This window comes from Gavialis gangeticus, unplaced genomic scaffold (assembly GCF_001723915.1).
Source record: "Gavialis gangeticus isolate Ggan-Ray unplaced genomic scaffold, GavGan_comp1, whole genome shotgun sequence".
Lineage (NCBI taxonomy): Eukaryota > Metazoa > Chordata > Crocodylia > Gavialidae > Gavialis > Gavialis gangeticus.
Genome location: NW_017729004.1, coordinates 3,892,791 through 3,916,934, shown reverse-complemented (window position 1 = coordinate 3,916,934; position 24,144 = coordinate 3,892,791). Strand labels below are relative to the sequence as shown.

The 24,144-nt window shown below is 45.2% G+C and overlaps 2 protein-coding genes across 3 annotated transcripts in view; one reads left to right on the top strand and one right to left on the bottom strand.

Annotated features, from left to right (window-relative positions):
- Positions 1-16,811, bottom strand: part of SNAP47 (synaptosome associated protein 47) — a 40,362-nt gene extending 23,551 nt beyond the window's left edge. Inside the window, exons 1-2 of one of the 2 annotated variants that reach the window (XM_019508040.1) lie at positions 16,757-16,811; positions 7,572-8,130 (exon numbers count right to left, since the gene is read on the bottom strand). In XM_019508040.1, the coding sequence (XP_019363585.1) occupies positions 7,572-8,065 (494 nt within the window). In that variant the 5' untranslated portion in view covers positions 8,066-8,130; positions 16,757-16,811. The remainder of the gene's footprint in view (positions 1-7,571; positions 8,131-16,756) is intronic. The other variant, XM_019508039.1, reaches the window with a different exon arrangement.
- Positions 16,812-16,955: 144 nt separating this feature from the next.
- JMJD4 (jumonji domain containing 4) overlaps positions 16,956-24,144 on the top strand; it is a 17,366-nt gene continuing 10,177 nt past the window's right edge. Inside the window, exons 1-4 of the mRNA XM_019508037.1 lie at positions 16,956-17,122; positions 19,217-19,921; positions 20,948-21,113; positions 23,446-23,571. Of these exons, the coding sequence (XP_019363582.1) occupies positions 19,657-19,921; positions 20,948-21,113; positions 23,446-23,571 (557 nt within the window). The 5' untranslated portion in view covers positions 16,956-17,122; positions 19,217-19,656. The remainder of the gene's footprint in view (positions 17,123-19,216; positions 19,922-20,947; positions 21,114-23,445; positions 23,572-24,144) is intronic.

Here is a 24,144-nt window from a genome sequence, read left to right as displayed (position 1 = left end):
AAGATGTCTTGAAACAACAACTCACTTTATAAGCTTTACTAGTTTAGTGGAATTTGTGGGGGATGATTTTGAATTAACGTGTTTGTTGCTTTTTCTGTCCTCTGGCAGAGGTGCCACCCAATGAAACGATACACTGTGCTGGGGCTATCCTGGTACAGATGTTTTAAAACAGGCACTTGCACAAGTAGAAACGCTGTTGAGAATTCGAGACCCTGATTAGTTTGGCAGCAGACCCAGTTTAAAAGAGGAATATTCACTGAATATTCTTTGTTCACTAGCCATCAGACTTCTACTCAAGATTCAAACCCTGCCCAGGGGGTAAAAAACAAACAAACAAACAAAAATAAAATCAAGCTACTTTAAAAGATAAAAAAATAGAACATATTAGAAAGTGAGAGAGACTGGGGGGTGGGGAATCACTGAATTTATGAATAAAAAATGGTAGTTCAATAAATTGTTGCAAGAACCTGCACCCAATTACAAAACAACCATAGTGTATTGGCATACGTAGCATGGAAGATAAAGCAATGGACCAGGAGCTTCAGGCTGACGATGGAGGTACAGTAAAACATCTCAAACAAAAAATGCATTGAGAGATGCAGTAGAAGTCAAAAGAAGCAAGAGAAGTCAAAAGTTTCACACAACTGGTGCTTTAGAACCTATGATGTTCCAGGCAGAGAAGAACTGAGCCTGCAAGTGCACTCAACCTCCCCAGATCAAGGCTGGGGTGCCGCAAGTCTGATTTATGATCACAATATGCAGTACTAAATCTACTGTAGGGTTGGAGCAACTCTTCTTGGCTTCTTGAGAGCTCACTGGTAGTGCAAACTGCAGGATCAGGGCTGGGGATTTTCCCTAGAGCTGGGACCTAATCTTGTACCTAAAGCACCTTGTAGTACAGGAACAAATGGATAAACTTGCTGGTCTCTGCAATCCCTTGCTCGGATGCCAGACTTAGCTTTGCCCCGAAACCTCTATGCTCAGGCACGAGAGCAGCATTTGGTATATTGGTTATTATGCTGTAGATATAACAAAACAATGCAGCAAAATCCACATTATACACACTTGGGTCTTTGGCAAACCACGCAATTCATGGCCGGTTCCCAAATGCAGGATGAGCTGCTCAACTGTTTAATGTGGCTTCTGTTTTAAAGGGTGTGCTTGTTAATTCACACAGCTGAGCACCCTGGCTGGCTCCAATAGCTGCCCCAAGCTGGTTCACAGCAGTGGATCTGGGGGTGGGGGAGTCACTGGTGCACTTGCACCTTCCCTTGATTGCTACTCCACCCAAATTGGGTGGCAGCAGCATTTCTAATTAGGCAGTGCTGAGGGAATCTAATGACTTAATAGCTACTTATATCTAATCTACCTATTCCCTTCCCCACTCTTCATTAACGACCCTCTCTTCTTTTTAAAGGTCTTGATGTTCCACCAATCAAGTTATCCTTTGCTCTGCAATTCTGCCGTGTTAGCTCCTCCTGGCAACAAAGCTCCTATTTCACAGCCCTGCAGATCATTTTTAACATGTTCTAAGGAATTTGGATTTGTTTTCGCTTCAGTATGAAACAGAATAATACAGTCCAAGGCCCAAGCATATTAGTCAAGTGCCTAATTTATGTTTAATTGCAGAAAAATGTGTGTTTCATAGATTTCATAGACATTAAGGCTGGAAGGGACTTTGCGAGATTCACTGGGTCTAGCCCCCTGCCCAAAGGGCAGGAGTCAGCTGGGGTCAGATGACCCCAGAAAGATAAGCTGTTGTTTTATACGTGATGATGAGGGATCTTGGTTTTGTCTGATTTCTAAAAATCCCCAATTTTCGGTTTTAAAAGAATAACCCAAAATCCACATTGTTCCACGATTAACATGAAATGCCACTAAATCTACATCTATATATTAGTGGCGTTTCGTTTTAATCGTGGAAAAATGTGGATTTGGGGTTACTTCTTTTAAATTGAAAATTGTGGATTTTTTTTTTTTTTTGAAATCAGACAAAACCAGCATCCCTGGTGATGATGTGCCTCACCATCTGCACCTCCCCTTTTTGAAATTCTAGATCTAGCCCATGTTGGTTCACAAACCTCCATTTGCACAGAGGGCAAAAAAACCTAACTTCATAAAATATCTGGGTTCTGCCATCATCCAAAAATGTGTCACACATGGGCAAGGTGAGATCAGTCTGAGTTTTGAGTGTTTACAGGCCCTGCTGTGTGATATTTTATAATGAACTTCTGTTTCTTAACAAAAGGAAAGCAAATTAACATAATTGATCTCTTTACTGCTTTAATAGGGTGCCCCCGTAGTACAAAACTTTCACAGCCACCAATACTCCAGAATAAAGAGCAGCATAAAATGACCACTGCCAACAGACTAGTCCATAGTCCTTTAAATAGCATCTTCGCTCTTAGAGTCCACATTTCACACATCTTAAAGTCAGAAAGGTCCTTATAATCTTCTTGTCTGACTCGCTGCATAAGGTAGGTCTGGAAACTGCAACGATTTTTTTGTTCCATCGACCCCACGACAGTTGCTTAATTTAGAGTTTTTATCACCAAAACAAACGAAGAAACTAAAACCCACCACCCAACCTGGGTTCGGATTTCAAGTCAGGCAGACTTCAGTAGACCCCAGATAATTGTTCCAATAATTTGGTGATTCTCATCAGGGTGTTGCAGCACCCTGGGGTGCCCTAAGATCCTGTCAAGGGTGTTACAGGGATGCTGTACACCATTAGCACTGTAAAGTATGCAAACATGATTCACAAGATAAACCAGAGATTTAAAACAGGAATGCGTAGTGGTAAAAATATTCTCTCCTGCTGTGATCTTTCTGAGTTCTCTGCAATGGAAGAATTGCTCCAGTATTTTTTGTAGTCAAAAAACAAGTGAAAACTAAGAGGTGGCATTTTCTGAGGTGTGCCTGGAGTCTAAAAAGGTTGAGCCTCACTGCAATAGTTAAATATAACCACTTATAAAAATTTCTCACATACTCTGCATAGCCCAAAGAGATTTATTCTAAATCAGCAAGAACTGGTAATTAGTCCAGGGATCCTGGTTTTCTCTGATTAAAAAAAATATTCAATTTTTGGTTTAAAAAAAGGTCACCCCAAATGCAGTTTTCCATGATTAAATGAAACACCACTAATATACAGATACCAATATAGCAGTGTTTCATTTTAAAATCATGGAAAAATGTGGATTTCAGGGTACTTTTTTAAACCAAAAATTGAGGAGTTTTTTTTTTAAATCAGAGAAAGCCTGGTAATAATCCCCGGTAATAACAGTTTTAAGATGGGCCTGAGAGTATCCCTGATTAAAGAACTAGCCCTCTAGTAAGGTTTCACTGAAATCCTCCTGGATTTTATACATGTGCAGTATAAATATACTTGCAGCAAAGCCAACACAGGGGCTTCCTTTCAACCCAGGAAAGATAAAATTAATAGATCAAAATCTGCTCAACTTCTCAAGATGCTCACTCTTGAGCTGAGATCAAGTATGGACACTTTCATCACATGATTATTTTTCAAAAACCAGAATTAAAACAGATACTTTCTTTCAGCTGTCATTTCTCATTGGTGTGCCTGGTTTTCTGTCCGAGAAACGGGGATAAAGACGCTGACCTCTGTAAATTGCTTTGGGATCTACTGGGGAATACTGCTAGGTAAGAGCTAGGTAACAAAGTGATTAGAGTACAACACAGCTTCTGGCAAGTAAATAGCAATGTTTCTGGTACTTCAGGGTGTATAATTCTAATAGGATGATCAAAACACATGTTTAATGTGTTAATTACTGAAAACAACAGGGTCTACTAAAGCGCACCTGCTAATTCTTTATAGAAGAAAAGTCCAGCTATACAAATAGTGATAGTCTATGAGCATAAGAGCAGTGAAATATCACCTAGGTATAAAACTAGATCTGGCAAACCTGTCATGTCTAGTCAAAAGGGATTATTTTCTATCTAGAATGAATTACTTCGTTACTATTCTATTTTACGTTTCTAGAAGGCACCTCTGATCCATCTGTTTATTGGAGGCAGTCATTCATCCTCTCAAGTTGCTTTCAAAAGTAATGAAGTGATCAGGGTGCAATTCAACCATTTACACAGATGATCGCTGTACCACTGTCCCTGAAGACTGCTCCTACCTTGGAATGTTAAATAGGGTTTAAGTAGTGCAAAAGCCCTGTGGGTACAGAGATGAACATCATCCTGTACTCCCTTTGGTGAAGGTAGAGGCAGATCTGTTGGTTCATGCGATACCCCATAGTGACCAAGCTACCTGCCCCACCCTGCCCAACGGGGATAGCAAATGCCTCGCTGCCCCACCTGCTGCACCTTGATGGATGTTGTAAGTCTACCCTAGGAGGTGATCGATTCCCAATCCCCGAGTGTGCCCATCAGATCCCTGCTTGGCCTAGCTTCACCCATTGGCCAAGCCCCAGTCCGGCTCACAGCAACGGATCCAAAATCCACTACTGCTCCATGCCCCACTGGCACCTGTCTCACTAACAGATTGGTCCCTATTGGTGCCCTCAAGACACTAACTCACTTTAGGGGCACGAACTGTGGCCTCCAGCCTTCTCCATAGCCGTGCCCACTCCTCACAGGTCTTACTCTCAAATTCATTCACCAGCTGGCCAGACCCCTGGTCCTACTAAGGCACTATTTATTTCTCTGGGCTCCCGGCCCCATCTTGATTTTACCCCTAACCTTAGCCTGTCTTGCTCTGCTCAGCCCTTGGCCTGGGGCCCCTTCACACCCCCTACCTCTTTGCAGGTCCTGAAACGCAGCGTGCCCTGAACACCCTGCCGCATGGCCCCCAAACCCCCGCCACAGCCACAACCAGGTCCTCTGGTCAGGACCAGTGGCCAGCAAGCCGTTTCCCACTTACTATGCCACTGCAAAAGCTTTTTCCCCCTGCTCCCTCCCAGCCTCTTGGGCTGCTTTCCAGGCTCGCAGCTTCCACTCCTTTGCAGCCCAAGCTGGCAGGAGCTCCCCTCCTTGCAGTGTTCAGGGCCACACTGGTCCTTCTGCCTAGATGTATATCTCCCAAGCTCCTCTTCTTCTGATCAGGTGTGCCTGCCCTTTCTGCTTAATAAGCCGCCTACAGCTGTTTCTCCGGCTAAGCTGCTATGGTTTCCTTCCTGCTTCCCCTGGGCTCTACCCTACTGTTTTATTGCTAGGGAGCAGGTACTTGCAACCCTAAAGATCCTTCATTGCCTCCTACAGCCAGCCCCTGTTCAGCTGCCTGCACCTGCCTGTGGGTCGTGTCTGCTCTACTCTCTAATGCCTTAAACAGGATCCTCTGGCTCCCTGTTGCAGCTTGCTCTTCTCCCAAGCAAAAAATCCTTATGGCGATGATCAATACCTCTTGCAGAAGACTCAAAAGTGATGGCTACCATGTACTTCAAGGTCTTAAGTGTCCTACGTTGGGTGACAAAAACTATTGTTCTCTTGCGAGGGCAACATCCAAAGCCGATCTTGTTTGTGCAACCCCATTTATCCAGATGGCAGAAAATATGAAAGGGTTAATGCAAAACAAATATATCAGGGTCTCCTTCTGCACAGAACCCCATAACCACTGAAAATAGCAAGCAAGAAAGATGATCTACACAGCTACTACTCACACAGCAACTTTCAAAAGAAGGCAACTGGCCGAGAAGGAAAAGTTCTCATTTTCCTTCATCTCTGGCCATTCAAGTAAGAATGTACCATAAGAGTCAACTGATATTATAATCATTATTTCAGATTTAACCACCAATCAGAATTTATATTTTGTTTGCCTGCATTGCAAACGTGGATTTCTGCTTGTATTTCTGCAGTTGCACGAAAACCAAAGGAAAAATTAAATGAACAATGAAGGAGTCCCCAAAAAGTAAGGTGGGGCCTTAAAACACGATTCAGCTAAAGGTTCTTATGTGCTGTTTTGAGCTGTAAAAGATGTCAGCTAAACCCTAAAAAAGAATCTCAACTAGCATTTGTTTGTCTTCCTTTATTCTCCCAGCTGTAAATCCAAGATTCAAAAACTTGTTTTTCAGATTCACGAAGACAAAATAATACCTCCCAATGCATCTAAATCGAAAACAGACACCTCTTCCAAAAACAACGAAGGCGTATTTACTTTCTGGATCATTGTTTGTTACTACATATATAGATTTAAAATCTGCTTCCGAAGCCTACAGTTTCTTTGGCTTCTCATTAAAGGATGTAAAGAATATCATCATGGATCATTAGGAAATCAACACTTTCCCTTATACCCAACATCCTTTCAAAAACAGAGGCTTCATCCAAAAGAAACTAGTTTGAACTCCGTTATATCAGTTACTTTATGCAACTCTGCCTTCCAGAAGTAACCTTGCAGTGGCTCATCTTCAGGGATCCTGGTTTTCTCCCGGATTAAAAAAAAAAAATCCCCAAGTTCCAGTTTAAAAAAATAGGAACCCCAAATCCACATTTTTTCATGATTAAAACAAAACACCACTATATCTCTATATTAGTGGTGTTTCATTTTACTTATGGAAAAATGTGGATTTGGGGTTACTTTTGTTTAAACTGAAAATTGACGATTTTTTTTTCCAGAAAAAAAAAACAGGATCCCTCCTATCTTTAACATGCACATCAGCTTACAAACCTATTCCATGTTGACTATGGATTTTTCTTGTACTATACAAACTACAGGATACAAGGCATTAACTTCAGGTTTCAATAACTGGTAAAACATCTGAAATAGTGAAGCCTGACCTTTCAAATTCAGATGCAGATATGGTTTTAGACATCTGACTTCCTACAATATTTAAAGCAAAATATTTCTGAGCATTGCAAGTACTCCAGCATCTGATAAGAGAGCTTGGGCCATGTCTTCTGCTTCTTCTATCACCACAACTAAAGCATGTTTTGCTGGCAGAATTTAGCAAGCCCTTCAGTGTTGCATACAATGAGGCAGGATCCAGCAGCTAACTGTTCCCTAAAGTCTGCTGGGGATCAAACAGGAGTGAGCATTTTAGCTGTGTAACAAGTGGCTGTGCAATGTGAAAACGCACATGGAGAATACAGGTGTTATTTCTACAGTCAATTCTCTGGTTCCAGCTATATTATGGCTAAAATACCTTCCATCCCAAACTGCAGGCTTTGCATATGAGGGGGAAGAAATCCTTCTCTCAGGTCCAAAGCCCTTACTGGCCTCATCCACAGCTGGATGATACCTCAAGTTCATTTTCCAGCTTTGTCTGCTTTGTGCAGCAACAGCGGCTGAGCTCAGTCCTACAGTCACCCATCCTTTGGGGTACAGGACCCCCTTACAACAAAACTAACCTGAGATCCACGTGAATGAAGCAGGGATTGACTTTTACCTGGCATGAACATTTGCCCTCAGAGATCATTTGTGGCCACCAGACCAGCGAGGACGTTCAACATTTTCTAATCAAGGCAAGGAACTGGAAGACCAGAGAACTGCATCTTTAAACAAGGGGGCATGAAAAGCAATGTGCAAACTCTCAAAAACCCCATGATAAAGTTTCAGACAGGTACAATGCACATCATCAGTCACCGTTCAAGCTGAAATGCAGCTACCATACCTGTCGGCTACGTCCATGTCAGACTCGATCTTGTTCAGTCCTTTCACGATATTATCAAACTGCTCGCCCTGGTACTGCAGCACCTTGGCCGTGTCCTCCAGCCGCTGCTGGGATCCGGCCAGCAAGCCGGTTAGTTCTTTCCCCTTGGTCATCTCCAAAGACGCTTGGGCACCAGCTCCATTCTGCGATAGCAGCTGCTCCCGCCAAAAGTGTTCAAGGATGTTGAAGACCACATTTCTACTGGGCTGGAGGGAGCTGAACCAGTGCTTGGTGTTCTTCTCCAGGAGTGTGAGGGAGCTGAAAATTAAATTGGAAGACTCCTTCTTGATCTCACTGATGCTGGACAGGTGGAAGTGGACCAGGAGCTCTCCTGTCTTGTCAGCTGTAAATTTGACTGCGACAGGAGTCAGAGAGAGTCTGCCGGAGACCCATCGTTTCTCAGTGTCCAAGTAATAAGAACAGGGCCAGGTATGGATGCGTATGTCCTCGTTCATCAGCTCGCCCTCAAGATTCACTTCCACAAGGACAAGGGATCTGCCACCTCCAAAGCAAGGAGAAACTAAAGTGAAAATGGGAGGGAAAACGTACAAAATGATCTGTCAATTAGCACATACGTAGGTTAAGGACATCCCTAATGGCATCTCTCTTGTGAGCACCCAATCTTAGGGTATGGACAGATGCTCCAAATCCCTTTAATGCACTCTAAGAAAGTGAGGTTATAAATGATACCCAGTCACAAAGCAGCCCAAAATGTCTGAGAAATGACCCTGGATGGCACAGGAACTGTGAAGCGCTTCATAGTCTAGTCTCTACCCTGTGGCAAAGTGCATTAGGGAATAGGTTGGTCTGCCAGCATCCCACAGTGCTTTGCTCTGCTTTGCACGTGCTCACACACACAATGACCACTCTGACTTGCTCCCAACATCACTGCTCTGGGCTCACAACCCCTGCCCTGGAAGTGACCCCAGCACCAGTGAGTACCAAGGTGGACTTCATCTGGACCACCCCCCTTGGAGCTTGGCCTTGAGAGTGATGCAGTCTCAGGCACCCTCTCACTCACCCACCGCAAGGGCACCAGAAAGTCTGCATCTGCAAAGCTGGAGGCAAGAAAAGGCCATGGACCTGCTCTCTATCCGGGGTGAAGAGACCACCCTGAGGCCCCTAAGAGCCATTACAACCAGACTACCTATGACAGTCATGACAGAGATGACAACCCATGGACACGACCTAGATTCACATCTGTGCCAAACCAAAGTGGACGTCCTGAAGGCACAAGAGCTCATAATGTCAACTGTGTTTTGGGTGCTCGGCAGGTGATGTGCTCTTAAAGGAGCTGTTGCTTATACTGGCCAAAGGTACCTCTGTTGAGCCCTGCTTTGTTGCTGGCTGTAGCATGGAGGCAGAAACGTCTGACCACAGCAACATCACAAACCTGGAGGACTGTGAGAAGCCTTGGTCAAAGCCCTAGCTAGGGCAGTGCAAGAGCAAGCAGGACCGATCCATTATCCTCCTGATAACTGCCGAATACGATGTACCTGCCCTCGGGACAGGGCAACACCGATGACACCAGGCTTGGGGAGCACCAGCCAACCATCCTGCCAACACCCTGACCGTCCGGCCCACCATGATGGCACCTGGCTATTCCATTATCCCTGCCCGTGTCCCGCACTAACCTCCCACCACTTGTTCTGCTGATCACCTTGCCCTCATTTCAGCCACCTGGAGGAAACACCTGCTTCACTGGATGGGACCTGCTACACCTGTCCAAAGCATTCACAAATAAATGACGAGCATGGGAAAAAGCGCCGCTAGTCTGGCAGCCACCAAATATATTATAGACGTAATATATCTGCATTGGCAGATTCAACCGAAAATAAATTAAAATTCACACATGAAGATACAACACATCCACATCTCTCTCATACTCCGCTGATAAGGGGCATCCACACTACAGCAGTTCTGGGCACCCCACTTCAGGAGGGATGTGGACAACATGGAGAGGGTCCAGAGGAGGCCACCCGCATGATCTGGGGACAACTAGGCAGACCCTACAATGAGGCTGCGGGACCTGAACCTGTTCAGCCTTCACAAGAGAAGGCTGAGGGGGGACCTGGTGACTGTCTATAAACTCACGAGGGGGGACCAGAAGGGTTTGGGAGAGACCTTGTTTCCCCTCGCGCCCCCTGGCATAACAAAGAATAACGGCCACAAGTTGTTGGAGAGGAGGTTTAGATTAGACATCTGTAAGAACGACTTCACGGTCAGGGCGGCTAGGATCTGGAACCAACTTCCAAGGGAAGTGGTGCTGGCTCCTACCCTGGGGGTCTTTAAGAGGAGGCTTGATGCCTACCTGGCTGGAGTCATTTAAGTCCAGTTTTTCTCCTGCCCAGGCAGGGGGTCGGACTTGAAGATCTACAAGGTCCCTTTGACCCGACTTCTATGACTACGATTTGCTACTGCAGGCAAGTGAAAACCAAGAGTATTCTTGGAGCAATGCGAAAGCACTTGCCAATGGCAACGATACCTCCAGAGCCCAAAAACTGTGTCTCCCAACAGTGCCAACCAAGCCTTTTTTTTTTTTCCATTTATTCCTACTCCTAGAGCTTTTTATGCCTGAATATTACAACCCCTAGCAACACTTGAAAAACAATCTTATTGACAAAGGCGGAATGCCATGGGCAGAAAAAGAAAAAAAAAAATACTCTAATGATGGTAGATACTGGTGAGGACTGATGTGACATGAGACCTTGTCAAGCCAATTCAGAGAAGGGAATTAATGTTTTTCGGATGTGCTGTCAAAAAATAAAGGGAACTGCTTACAGAAGACAGGTCTTCAAGGATATGCAGAAGGAGGATGAGGTGGGGGAAGAAGAGGGTAGAAAAAAGGACATAAAGGAGTGGACAGAATTAGCCAAGACAATTAACTAAAAAAATTATTGATGAATAAATAACTGTTGAGAGAACCGGTTTATCATGCTGCCAACCCTCACACTGAGGATAGCTGATGACGAGATGATGATTAAAACTACCTACATTCCCAAGTGACTTCATCTCGACATTATGTTCTGGATGGTGATCTATCACTTCCTTATAAGCACGCATTGAACACTAATGATTTAAATACTTGTGAGTTAATTATCTCCTTAACAACTTGGATGCATCCTAAGAAAATGACAACTCAGTGCTGCATTAGGTATTCAAGGTGCTCTGGAGCATTGTGCAGTGTTATCAATGAAAGATCAGAAAAAAAGACATAATCCTCCTCACTTTCCATCAGATTAATCCAGACAGATGTTTACACTGTGATCCTAGCTAGTAATTTGACTTCAGTGGGATCTGCTTTCCCCTGGGGGAATCCTAAAGCAAGAAAGAAAGGTTTTCCTCTTGGTTTGGATTATCAGTAATCTGTAATTCCCATACTCTGCAGAACTCCCTGCATTTAGTAGTGACCAAATCATTTATACTCAAGTACAGGAATTCATAAGCCCCTGGCAATGACCTTTCTAACCTGATTATTTATATTGCTAGTCGCATTTAAAGCCAAAGGGATTACTCACATTAGGATTACTCACACAGGGCCATATTCCAACACCCTTACTCAAGTATAGCTCCTTATTCCACAAGTATCTGATGCAAACAAAGGCGCCACATACAACTTCCAAATGTACAAGGTAGGCCCTGGCTTTATGTTCAGAACTGTAGCAGTTTAATCCTAGTAGGTTTACAATCTCACACACACACACACACACACACACACACACACACACACGTTTGTTCGTTTTTTAATTATCATTTTTTTGGCATACAAAACACATCTTTCCCCTGCAAAATTCAGCTGCAAAATTGGGATTGCATATTAGTATCATATAATATTATAATTGAGGAAGTATAGTTTCTGAGCACCTTGCACATTTCTCCTATCACCTGTGTTCAGTCAGGGACGATCAATGTCAAGAAATTAAAGGCACAGAGAAGGTACACACCTTGCCTAAAATCATATTGAACACGTGCCAAAGTCTGGAACAAAAATCAACATTTCCCAACTCCAGTGCTGTCCCTATTCACTGGAACCTATCGTCTCTCAAATGAAAATGCCTTCAAGACCAGAGAGTAGCAATACATCATCCTATGAAGTACAGATTTGAAAGAGACTGATTCAAAATTTTTACCAAGTCTCAGACTGATTGTTACAATATTTTTAAGGTTTGAAAAAGTCCTCAAGACTGTCCTTTCCAGTGCAGTCATCCAATAGCTTCCCACCCAGAGAGCATTTTCTCCCAGCTCCTTTACATAATTAAGGCTGCACCAAATCCAACTTAATTGCAGCCCTGCAGCCAGGCTGGCATAACTGGCACAAGAAAATACATCTAAAGTTATTTACCTTGAACTGCAGGCTCAGGATCCTCAGGCTGCCATCGTAGGGTCGTCATCTTTCTAAAACGGTTTGTCCCTATTCAAAAATTTCTCTCTCTTTAAAGTCTGAGAAAAACCAAACAGACTGCAAGAGTGGCAAAAATCTACTAAACCCAAATCCAAAAAGGAAAGCAAAAAATTCTAAAAAATAAAGACACTAAAAAACCATATGTTCAAGGCAAGCACCTGTCAAAACACCTCTCTCCAGCTGAAGAAAAGAACTGACTACTGAACACATATATATGACCTCTTATGTCACAAGACTTTTGACTCACCCTGAGGTTTACAAATTCCTTCCAGGTCCTGTGCCCACAATCAGAACGTGTAAGCATGAATCTATTGCTAACCATTTCTTCAGAAATTATATTTTATAGTGTGTGTACATATGTATGTATGTATGTATGTATGTATGTATGTACACACACACACACACACACACACACACACCCCCCTAGAGATATACACACACAAATATACAGATAGATATACACACACATTATATATACACACTGACATTATGTACACACGCATTTAGATATAGATACACACATATATACACAGACACATTATGCATACACACATACACATCTATAGATATATGTGTCGCTCATACATATTATATATACATAGACACATTATACACACACATACACACACGCATGCATGCAGACAGACATATCTGCACCTGTGCACTTAATAACAGTCATATTTATGTAGCATTTTTTTGTTCCAGGTGATGCTAAAATGCAGTAAAAATGTTAAAAGTGCATATATTGATCATTTAGAAATGACTTCACTCAACAGCGAAGGAGAGTCAAAACAGCACAGCACATGGTTACTGTTTAACAGAATATAACAATTACAACAGCTGAAGCCAAGGCTGCAAATATCTTGATGACCAGATCATGAGACCTGGCCAAAATATAAGAAAGAACAGAAAAACAAGTGGGCAGCCTCAGGGGGTGGGGATACTGGGAAGCAGACATTAAATTTGCTTTTAAGCAAACAGTTCCAGCCATGCACTATGCATTTATAATGGCAGGAAAAATAATGATTTTTGATTACTGCTCCTGAACTGCTAAGAAGCTGATACTAAACCCCTGCTCCCCTTACTTCTACCCCAGCCTGTTTCTCTCTCTCATCCACCAGTTGTAACAGCCTTTTTCCTAGACTGTAGGCAGTCTGAGGCTTGGACTGTCATTTACTATATGTTCAACTGTACTGGATGCAATGGAGCCCCCTGATATTTGTTCTTTAGGTGCTACCACACTAGAAATATAAATAATAAGTGCTATACATTACTCCACCAGGTATATCAGAGGTGAAAGAGGCTGACTAAAATCTATTTGCCGTCTTCCAGGATCACACTGAGATTGTGTCCCATAATATATTTGCTGGTGACTTCTAGTAAGATATGGAAAGCCAGCTCCCCACTCCCACTCCCACTCTACATGTCCTCCCAGATCACGACTGCCTGACTTGACAAAACCCACTCGGTGGCCTGCCTTGGCATGATTTAGGCCACTTATTTCAATCAAGTACCCCACAAATTAATACTTGAATATCAGGAGTCCTGGTCTGAAATTCAGCATGTATTTTCCTTTCATTTAAGCCTATTATGGTGCGTTACTCGATTACATTCCAGCGTATCACGCTAAGTGTTACTTCATCATTCATAAGCGTCAGGCAAAGGACATCCAGTAGGCAAAGGAAAGGATTTAATGCTCTCATATAACACTTTGGTGAGACCTGAAATAATATGGACAAGAATGAAACAGGGGCAGGGAACATCTAACTTGATGTCCAGGGGAATGACTAGCCCATCACGTGACAAGGGGTAACAGTGTGGGGGGTAGACTAGCAAAGGACAGGCTAAGAGCAGATACGATCGCTGTCTATAAATACAATCAAGGGGCAAATGGCATGGAGGGAAAAGCATTATTTGCACTACAGGACAACATTAGCACAAATACAAATGGATATATATCGGCTAGGAATATAGCGGGAAGTTAGAAGACGACTTCAGAAGATCAAGGTTGTACAAGAACCGGCCAGGAGATGTCAGGGCAATGCAATCTAAATCGTTCTAAGGTTAAACTTGATCTGTTTTATAGCAAGAACTGTATGACATGATGGTCTGAACAACAGGGGCTCAACTCGGTGACTCAGGACGGGTCCCATCCAGTCCTACGATCCCAAATCTTTGTATACTACTACCACCCCTACCCTGTCATCTTCTCCTAGTCACCCCTTAGTCACCACTTCTTCCAGTCACAAGTCACACGCATCTTACCCTCAGTCTTTCCTAGCCACCTTCTTAGTTATGCTACGAATCTCTTAACCACAGACCACTGTAACTATTCCCGATAATTAACACCCCCTCCTCAAACTGAACACAATACTCCACAGCGAGCTGCATGAGAGATGGACTTAATCAAAGAAAAGGAAACTGGATAAAGAGTTGAGACCCAGGCTGCCACTAAGTCACTCTATGGCCTTGGTCAAGTTCCTTAATGCATGACTGAAGTTCTTCTTTTACATAATAGGGAGAAGGTGAGTCACTGACCATTCTCAAGTGCTTTGGCATCATCGAATGAAACACATTACAGAAGCGTGACTACTTTTTCACAGCCTGACACATGCCGCTCCAGCAGACTGCTGATGCAAAGTTTACTGGCAACTTACAGGGCACTCTTGCAGCACTGGGGTACAGCACACTTCACCTCTCCCTCCACCTCCTTTTATTTTATTTTTTAATTCAATCTCTCACCCCAAACAAATCCACTGCCTTTGGCAGGGGCACTTATTTTTGTCTGGTTTTGAGGGGGGTGCGGAATTTGTTTAGTTTTTCTGTTGCATTTCTAATCACCCTATACCTCCGTTTCATTGCCAGCCGCATCAAAGTGTGGATGGCAGGAAGTCAAGACAACCGAGTAGCTCTTCTGAAAGCCACTGCTAGGCTAAAAAAGGCTCGGCATCCTTATAGATGCAAGCCTTACAGAGCTGCTTTAAACGCAGCTCCAGAGACACGGGAAGGGTCAGAGGACACGGGATGACAGGACAAGGAGCAATGGGCTCAAGTTGCAGCAAGGGAAGTTGAGGTTGGATATTAGGAAGAAGTTTCTCACTAGGAAGGCAGTAAAGCACTGGAACAGGTTACCCAGAGAAGTGGTGGCATATTCATCCTTGGAAGTTTTTTAGACCTGAGTAGATAAAGCCTTGACTGGGATGATGTAGTTGGGTCCTGTTTTGAGCAGGGGGTTGGACTACACGTGACTTCCTGAGGTCCCTTCCCACCCTCATTTTTTATGATTCAGGTGCATGCTCTCAGTTGGGGAAAAGGTAAGGATATAAGCAATGCCCACTAACTACTCAGTGCTGGGCTATGGCATCCCTAAAATAAACAGGCTCCTGGCACGCTCAATAAATATTTCCCACGTGTCCTAATATATACATTTATGCTAAATATATCAATTGCTCCAGTGCCTTCTCATTTGTAGAGTTCATAGACATTAGGGCTGGAAGGGCCCTCACGAGACCATCAGGTCCAACCCCCTGGCCCAAGCAGCAGGATGTCAGCTGCAGTAAGTGGACCCCAGCAACATAAGCATCCAAGCATTTCTTATTTACTTTTTTTTTTTCTATTATTTTAAGAGTCCCTTTACATCATTCATTTGTTCTTCTAATACATTCTTCTAATTCTAAATTATGCTAATTTATTCTAATATATTCCCTATGCACAAGGTGGAGACATTACAACAGGGGCTGGTCAGTTTTATTATGCATTTCTCATGGACTCCTCTACTGACTTCTTTATTTGCCACGATTTTATAAACTCCTGTGTGTCTGCATATACTTTGTTAGGCTGATGCATTACCCTGCTCAATTCAGAACTGACCATGCTGATTAATTATCCAAATCCTAGAGAACGAGGGTTGGAAGGGAGCTCAGGAAGTCACATCTAGTCCAACCCCCTGCTCCAAGCAATTAATTTGGAACTGACCATTCCAAATAATTATTCCAATCATTTCACAATTATCCAGGCTTGTTAATTATCTTATTTCAGAAATGCCCACCCTTATTCATTACCCTAATTACTTTAGAATTGTCCACCCTTATTAGCACAGATCCTGGTTTTTCTCTAGTTTAAAAAAAAAAAATCCCTCAATTTTTGGTTTAAAAAAACCAAAAACCCCCAAAATCGACATTTTCCTGTGAATAAAATGAAACACCAAGATATAGATACAGGGGTGTTTTGTTTTACACACAGGAAAATGTGGCTTTGGGTTGTTTCAATCCAAAAATTGGGTTTGGGTTTTTTTGGTTTCAACCCAAAAATTGGAAGGCCCCCGGGGGTGGGGTGGGGGGTGTTCAACCCAAAACCTGGGGTTTGGAGGGTTTTTTTTATTTTGGTTTCAACCCCAAAATTGGGGGGGTCAACCCCAAAAATTGGAGATTTTTTTTTAAAACCAAAACTTGGGGATTTTTAAAATTTAAACCAGAGAAAACCAGGATCCCTGCGCATCAGTTAATCTAATTATTTAATAATTATTCATTCTGATAAGTGATCCTAATGAACGCGGGCGAACTCATCCCGGCTGTGCTCACCTGCCCCGGGTCTGGCGGCCGGCGCTGCCCAGCTTCATAGACCTCTAGCCGCACCCCCACCGCGGGAGGACGTAGTACGGCCCCCCTCCCACCCCAACAGGTGCACAGGGCCGCCGGACTGAGCCACCCCTGCCCCCGCGGGGGACGGCGCCGCGCGCACTCACCCCAGCCGCTCAGCCTCACCTGCGCCCACCCCGCGCCGACCAGAGTAGGCAGGTAGAGCGGTAGCCGCCGCCTCCTCCTCCTCTTGCGCCTGCGCCCCCCGCGCGCTCCCATTGGCCCACTGCGGGTCCTCCAGCGCATTCCGTCCTCCCCCTGCAACGCGCGGCGCACTCGGGGGTTCCGGCGCTGCTGCGTTCCGCCCGGTGCCTGTTCCGGGCCAGTCACGGGGCGGCGGGAAGGAGCCACGTCTTTTCTTCTCTTCTCCCCTCCTCTCCCCCAAAGCGGACTCCAGCCGGCGGCGCGAGCGGCGCAGGGCGCTGGAGGGCGGAGTGCGCTGCCCTATGGCGTCCGGGTACCCCCGAGACCAGGTGGGTGATTGGAAGGGTGCCTACGAGGCCCCCTCCCCCAACCCCAGGAGCTGTTGGGGGGGGCTCTGAGCCTGCCTCAGTTTACCCAGAGCCCACAAAGACCGCCCCAATTATCAGGGGGTCTCTCATTGTGCATCGGGGGAAAACAACACTGAAAACAGGTGAGATAGGGACATAAGATAAAAATAATCCACAAAAAAAGGATTTTTTTGGTGAAATTTTAAGATGAATTGTTATTTATTTTTGCTGTTACTTATTATTATTATTGCTGTTTATTATTATTTGTTATGTTGTTGTTGTTGTTGTTTCTGCACACATGCTGATAGTTTCCTCTGCGGGAGCTGGCCTTTTGCTTTCCAAGCGGGGAGCTGTGGGCTGACACCCACTGAGGAAACTATCAGCATTAAGATCTATAACCATTAAGTTCAGAGGTCGTTAAGGACATGGCGATTGATTTCCAGAGAGAAATCGTAAGAAAACAGGGAAGGGAGCGAGGTCTCTTTGGGGCCTGATGATCTTGCGAGGTTTCTTCCAGCCCTAATGTCTATGAAATCTATGACATCACTGGTGAATAAGGGAACGGGAAGGGGACACCAGGTAGGGCGCAATGGCCGGACCCCACTGGTTCAGTGGCAGAACAAGAAGCAATGGGCTCAAGCTGCACCAAGGGAAGTTGAAGTTGGATATTAGGAAGAATTTTCTCACCAGGAGGGTAGTAAAAACCTGGAAGAGGTTACCCAGAGAGGTGGTGGGCTCTCCATTCTTGGGGGTTTTTAAGACCCAACTAGACAAAGCCTTGGCTGGGATGATGTAGTTGGGGCTGGTCCTGCTTGGAGCCAGGGGTTGGACTAGATGTGACCTCCTGAGGTCCCTTCCCACCGTCATTGTCTAGGATTCAAATGAGTCCACAAAGGCAGTAGATGCTGCCCAGAGATGCATGCAGATAAAGGACAGACTTTTTTTTTTTTAAATTTGTATCCAAGGCCAAATTTGCCCAAACTAAATCCATATCCAAGAGTCCAGAACCATAAGTGGCCCTACTAACTGGCAAATATCCTCCACCTGCACCAGGGGCTTCAGATGTTTCCAAAACCTTTGGCGGGTATCCTATTAGCAGTCCCAAGCTTGGGGTTTGGATGCCCCCGAGGTTTGCTTGCCCGTAGCCTTAAGGTCTTCAGAGCCAGCAAGGGAGCAGGGCTTAAAGCTGCTGTGCCTCAGCAGGTAATGAACCACGCCAAAAGAGCAGTTCTCCTGCAACATGGTTCAGGAAAACTGCCTTCTTGGACACAGATACGTGATATTTCCCCTGCCAGGTTAAGAAGCCACTACACTTGTTTTGAGCCTTTGAGTGGCTGACAAGCGACAGGCTTTTTCACATGCCCTTCTGTGATGTGGGCCAAAGCCCACCAAATAGAGCTATAAGCCCCCTTTGGCAATGGGGCCACTAAGGGCATGTCACTGATGGGAGTGAAAATCATAGGTTTAAAATAAGTGCATCAAGGAGGGACACTGAGCAGACCACACCAGACGGTGCCCGCTGGCCCTCAAATGAATCCAGGGAACAAGGGGACACAGCCCAGTGAAAGTCTGCCTGGAGATGTGTGCGGGTGAGGGACAGGAAAACAGCCCTGTATTCCCCTTCTACCAGAGCCTCCTCCCTGGTCAGATAGAGGGCTAGCTTAGCTAGGGCCAGGAGGAGGTTTATTAGCAGGTCCTGGAACTTGGTGGGGTCATGGATAGGGAGTGCATAAAAAAAGAAAAAAGTGTGTGGAGTAGTGCAACGAGAATTTCACCACAGGTTCCTGAGGGGGTGAAGGAGCTGCAGCCTGGTGCACTCCAGGTGGGCATGTGCCATGGGTCTTCCTCTGTTGCCAGAAGGGGCAGGTGTTGGGAGTGTCCATAAAACATGACAGATGGTGACAGCTTCATGGAGGACCCACATGCTGAGGTCTCTGGCTCATGAGATCAGGGGACAGTATAAGCTTCTCCATCAGGGATGCATGCCCTTGCCTAGAGTGTCCTGCCACTGGGTCTGAACGAGTAAATGGCAGTTCTGGTGTTCTCATGGTCATCATGCCTGTGGTTCCTTTCCAGGTACAGCGCAGGGGCCACCTACACTCGGTACCCATGGACAGCACCAGGCAGGAGCACGAAGAGAACATGAGGCAAGATGCTGGTCATCCTCCACCGCTGACACAACAGGCTTGCAGGGGGATCCCATTGCTGTGACAGGTGGGTAAATGGATCTATTCCAGATCCATTCCAGGTGGCCCTGAACCTCAAGAAGCACAGAAGAAGATCACTAACTCTGCAGGGTGAGGCGCAACAAGGAAGGTTAAGGCCTTTCCTGCAGCTACATTTTGGAACTGGACTTTATTTATCATTTCTCGGCCTCTTGAAGGCTCAGATCAAGTATTTGTTAGTCTTTGCACACAGGAAAGACTTACAGTCAGTTGTGCTGCTTCGTTAGCATCTCTGCCCGTTGTCCAGTCGGCAGTTTTTGATTTAAGTGCTGGAAAAGCGACATCATCTGAATGGACAGGGCAACGTTCGCCTGTTCCACCGCCTACTTTCATGACCGCAGCAGAGCCTCTTGTGGCACGGCCTGCAAGCCCCGAGAACACGTGGACTTCATTGAAAAGGTGGAATCATTCAACTACTCTGATTTTTTCAGGGATTATCTAATTCCCAACCATCCTTGCATATTGTCATCTAAATTCACAGAGGGCTGGGGCAGCAGGAGAAACTGGGTTACCCGGGATGGAAAACCAAATTTTGATTACCTCCTCCAGACCTTTGGTAAGTTGTATTCTTAATATATTTATAATTATCCTGAATGTAAAAATGACAAAGATTTTAGTAATTTTCCTTCCCCCTGCACCCTACTCCAGGCTTTTGAGCCTAGGAATAAAAAAAATGAGTCTGAAGGGTATACTCAGACATTCACTTGCAACAGCTGCAAATTGCTGGCCTGTTGTGTTAATATGAAGTTAGTCTGTTATATAATCCTTGCCTGAAAGGGACCAACTTTGCAATGCCAGGATGATACTTAACACATACTAAACTGGTTGGCCATGCCTTTGCTCCCATTTTAACTGCACATAGTGTTAAGTTGAACATGTGACACCACCCTCACATACTTTAGGTTCCATCATGAAATTCAAAGTTGTCCAGTTGGCAGCCCACAATGGCTTAGTGTGGCCCCCAGACTCCTGCCTGGGTGCTGCTGCTGCCCCCATTGCCCCTGCACTGCTCTAGGATCTGGTGACAGCAGCTGGGGGGCAGGAATTGCCTGCATGGTGGTGGATGGTAGCAGGGAGACTTGCATGGTTGGGGGGTCCCAAGAAGTCTGTGCAGCATGTAGCCTGCCTGGGCTGTGGGCCTGCAACCTATGCGGCATTTGGCATCCTGGCCTCTGAAGCTGGACAGTCCTGCTGTAATTTATGCAACTGCTTCTCTTTAAACTTGTGAATTGTCCTACACACATACTCAAGTGCTTGTCTATTTATGTGAGTAGGAGAGAATTAGGCTTCTGCTATCATGCATCTGCAAGAGTCATAATTTTTTCAGCAGCTCATATCTCATTCCCAGTGCTGTTTACTTGGTAAGACTTGCTGAAAGGTCACTATTGCAAGCATTGTTAGGACTTCCGATAATCATGATATAAATAATGCTGTTGATCTCAGGGAAGTGAGATGGATGAAACAATCCATGTCTTCATATATATTTATACAGCGCCTAACACAGGTGCAGCCTAGATGCAAAATACAGGAGGTTTTAGATTTGCTGTCAGTTGTTTTTTCCCCCAGAATGTTTACATTTCAGGGGAGGCTGTAGTACCTGTTGCCAACTGTGAAGTCAAGGAGTACAATGCCAATCCAAAGGAGCAGATCCCTTTCAAGGAATATGTTAGCTATTGGAAAGAACACATTGCACGTAACTACTCCTCACCCCGGGGGTGCCTCTATTTGAAAGACTGGCACTTGTACAGGTAAGAGAGCACTTTGATTCCCTCTGCATGCCATACCACAGCAGTAAACTTCTTACTCATTTACACTACTCTCTCCTTACTGTAGGTAGTGTCATTATTTAACAGGTGTCCACTGAAATACTACTGCTGCACTACACTGAGGTACCACACCTCTTGGAGTTCTTCCAACCATTCTCATAGTGTGAGACACATCTTATAAAGACAGTGTCTCCCAGATACCTCCCATCTCCCTCTCACAGTCTTTTTCTGTGAATATCCCAGGGGCAACTTCAGGGATGTCACAGTGGCTATCATTTTGGCCTTTAGCTTATGGTAAAAGTTTACAAGGAAAAGATACGTCAGGATCATTTGTGCCATTAACCGTACCTAAGTAAAGTAAGCACTTTTGTCCTTTCATTGAAAGAGTTAATTGTAAATCTCCTTTTTCTGTCTGTTACATCTTCCCATCCTGGATGCTCTTTTCCTGTTTCCCCAGAGAGGAGTGGAGAAGCAAGCCTTCGCGTGCATCCTGGGCTGCACTGGTTGTCTTGTGGCTATGTCAGGGGGCTGGTGCTTCCAGCTGGGCAGAGTGTTTGCTGACCTGTCAGCATGGCTCTAGGTGGAACCAGAGAGACAGGGAATGCCGACCCATCTGGCTAATGGAGTCTGCGTGTGGCATTTGCAGGCCAACTGGCTTGGGGACTGCGCCCAGAGAGTGATGGTGGATGGGTTGTTCTTGGCCTGGAAGGAGGTGGGCAGTGGGGTCCCACCAGGTTCGGTCCTTGGACCAGTGTTATTTAATATCTTCATCAGCAATTTGGATGAGGGTGTGGAGAGCACCTTCTTCAACTTCACAGATGATACCAAGTTATGAGGCAAGTTAACACGCCAGAGGGCAGGGAATAGATACAAGCCGACCTGGACAGGTTAGATCAATGGGTGGAATGAAGTAAGATGCAATTCAATAAAGATAAATGGCACACCTATAGGTTGGGGGATGACCTCTTCAGCAGCTCAGAGGCTGAGAGAGATCTTGGAGTCATAGTTGACTCCAAGATGAACATGAGCCAGCAGTGTAACGAGGCCATCAACAAAGCCAGTTGCACCTTGTCATGTATTAGCAGATGCATAACCAACAGATGGAGGGAGGTGATGTTCCCCCTCTATGTGGCACTGGTCAGGCTGCAGTTGGAGCACTGTGTCCAGTTTTGGGCACCGCACTTCAAGAGGGACACGGAGAATCTGGAGAGGGTTCAGAGGAGGGCCACTCGCATGATTAGTGGCCTCCATGAAAGACCCTATGAGGGGAAGTTGAGAGATCTGGATCTCTTCAGCCTTCACAAGAGACATCTGACAGGAGACCTTGTAGCCGCTTATAAGTTTATCAAGAGAGGACAACAGGGAATTGGTGATGCGCTATTTACCAGAGCGCCCCAGGGAGTAACTAGGAATAATGGGTGCAAACTAGGGGAGAGTAGATTTAGGTTAGACACTAGGAAGAAATTTTTTACAGTAAGGATGGCCAGAATCTGGAACGGGCTGCCAAGAGAGGTGGTACTATCACCTACCTTGGAGGCCTTCAAGAGGAGGCTTGATAAACACCTAGCTGGGGTCATCTGACTTCAGTCCTCTTTCCTGCCAGAGACAGGGGGTCAGACACAATGATCCATTGTGGTCTCTTCCAACTCTACAATCTATGAATCTGGACACTTGCTCCCCTCTTCATGCTGTCCACACTTCTAGTGCTCCTCTCCCCCTGTTCTAGCTTCCCTTCTTCCCTGGCTGACTCTGGCTGCCGATTCTAGTTTGCTGAAAGTGGCTCCTGTTTCTCTGGCCCTTTCTGCAGTGGCAGAGACTTCTAGGATAAGCATCTAGACAGGGCCTTCCTGTTGGCCTGCATCTGCTTTTACAGACACGGAGGTTCTGCTTTGCTATGAAGAGCCTGGTTGGTTGTAAAAACAGCTTTTTAAGATGGCCAAGAGGCAGCAGCATACTAACTGCGATAATTCTTCAGGGGCAGTCAAGACATCTGTGAACTGGCTTTGGCTTCATATACATCTGCTAGGAGGTGACTCAGTTGGACAAATGACTAGGCACGGAGGCTTCTTACTGAGGGAGGACACTTGTTTTCTAAAGTACTTTTCCATCCATGTTCTGCAAACAATGGTTGACCATCCCCCTGTTCATGTGGGTGGGCAGATAGAGGACCCGGGACTGTTAATTGACTTGAAGAAGATGACAGTAAGGTATCAGCGACCCACTTCCAACACTGGTCTAGCGCCCTTAACTACTGGGAAGCTGAAATTCTGACTGAAGATTGCCTTCCTCTGAAACTCTTTGCTTTGTCTTTAAGAGCTTTTCCGGAGCAGGATGTCTATACAATCCCTATCTACTTCTCTTCTGATTGGCTAAATGAATACTGGGATGCCCTAGCTGTGGATGACTATCGTTTTGTCTACATGGGACCTAAAGGGTCATGGTAAAAGTACCTTTGTTTCTCCTCGTTCTTATGTACTGCTCAAAAGGTGTTGTTATTAGTATTCCAGTAGCATCCAGAAATCTCCATCAGCACTGAGGGCTATTGTGCTGGGTGCAACACAACATAAAATAAGGCAACTTAATCTAAGCAGAGCAGTGGTTCTCAACCAGGGTGGCACAAGATCCTTTTAAGGTTGCCATAGCATGTTCGTACTGTTCATTGTGCAAACAACTACATATAATTCACAAGATAAACCCAGAGGTCGTGTCCAGATGAGCATGGACATGTAGTATGTGGTACTGCATACCCATCTACAGTGCCACACACCGCACATGCAGGCATTCCCCGTGCTGCTACCTTGCAGTCTGTGTGTGTGGGGGGTGTTAACCCTGGGAGATCCTGGGGTCAAAAAATGTGTACCTTAAAAAAGTGGGGTGGTGCACATGTGCCGCCCAAAACCACAGCCTGGCCAGCCAAAGCCACACTCCAGCTGCTGGCCAGGTTCCTGGCTGCAATAACACTATGGCTGCAGCTCTCTGAGGCCCCAGGACCCCAGGTAAGGCTGCTGGGGCC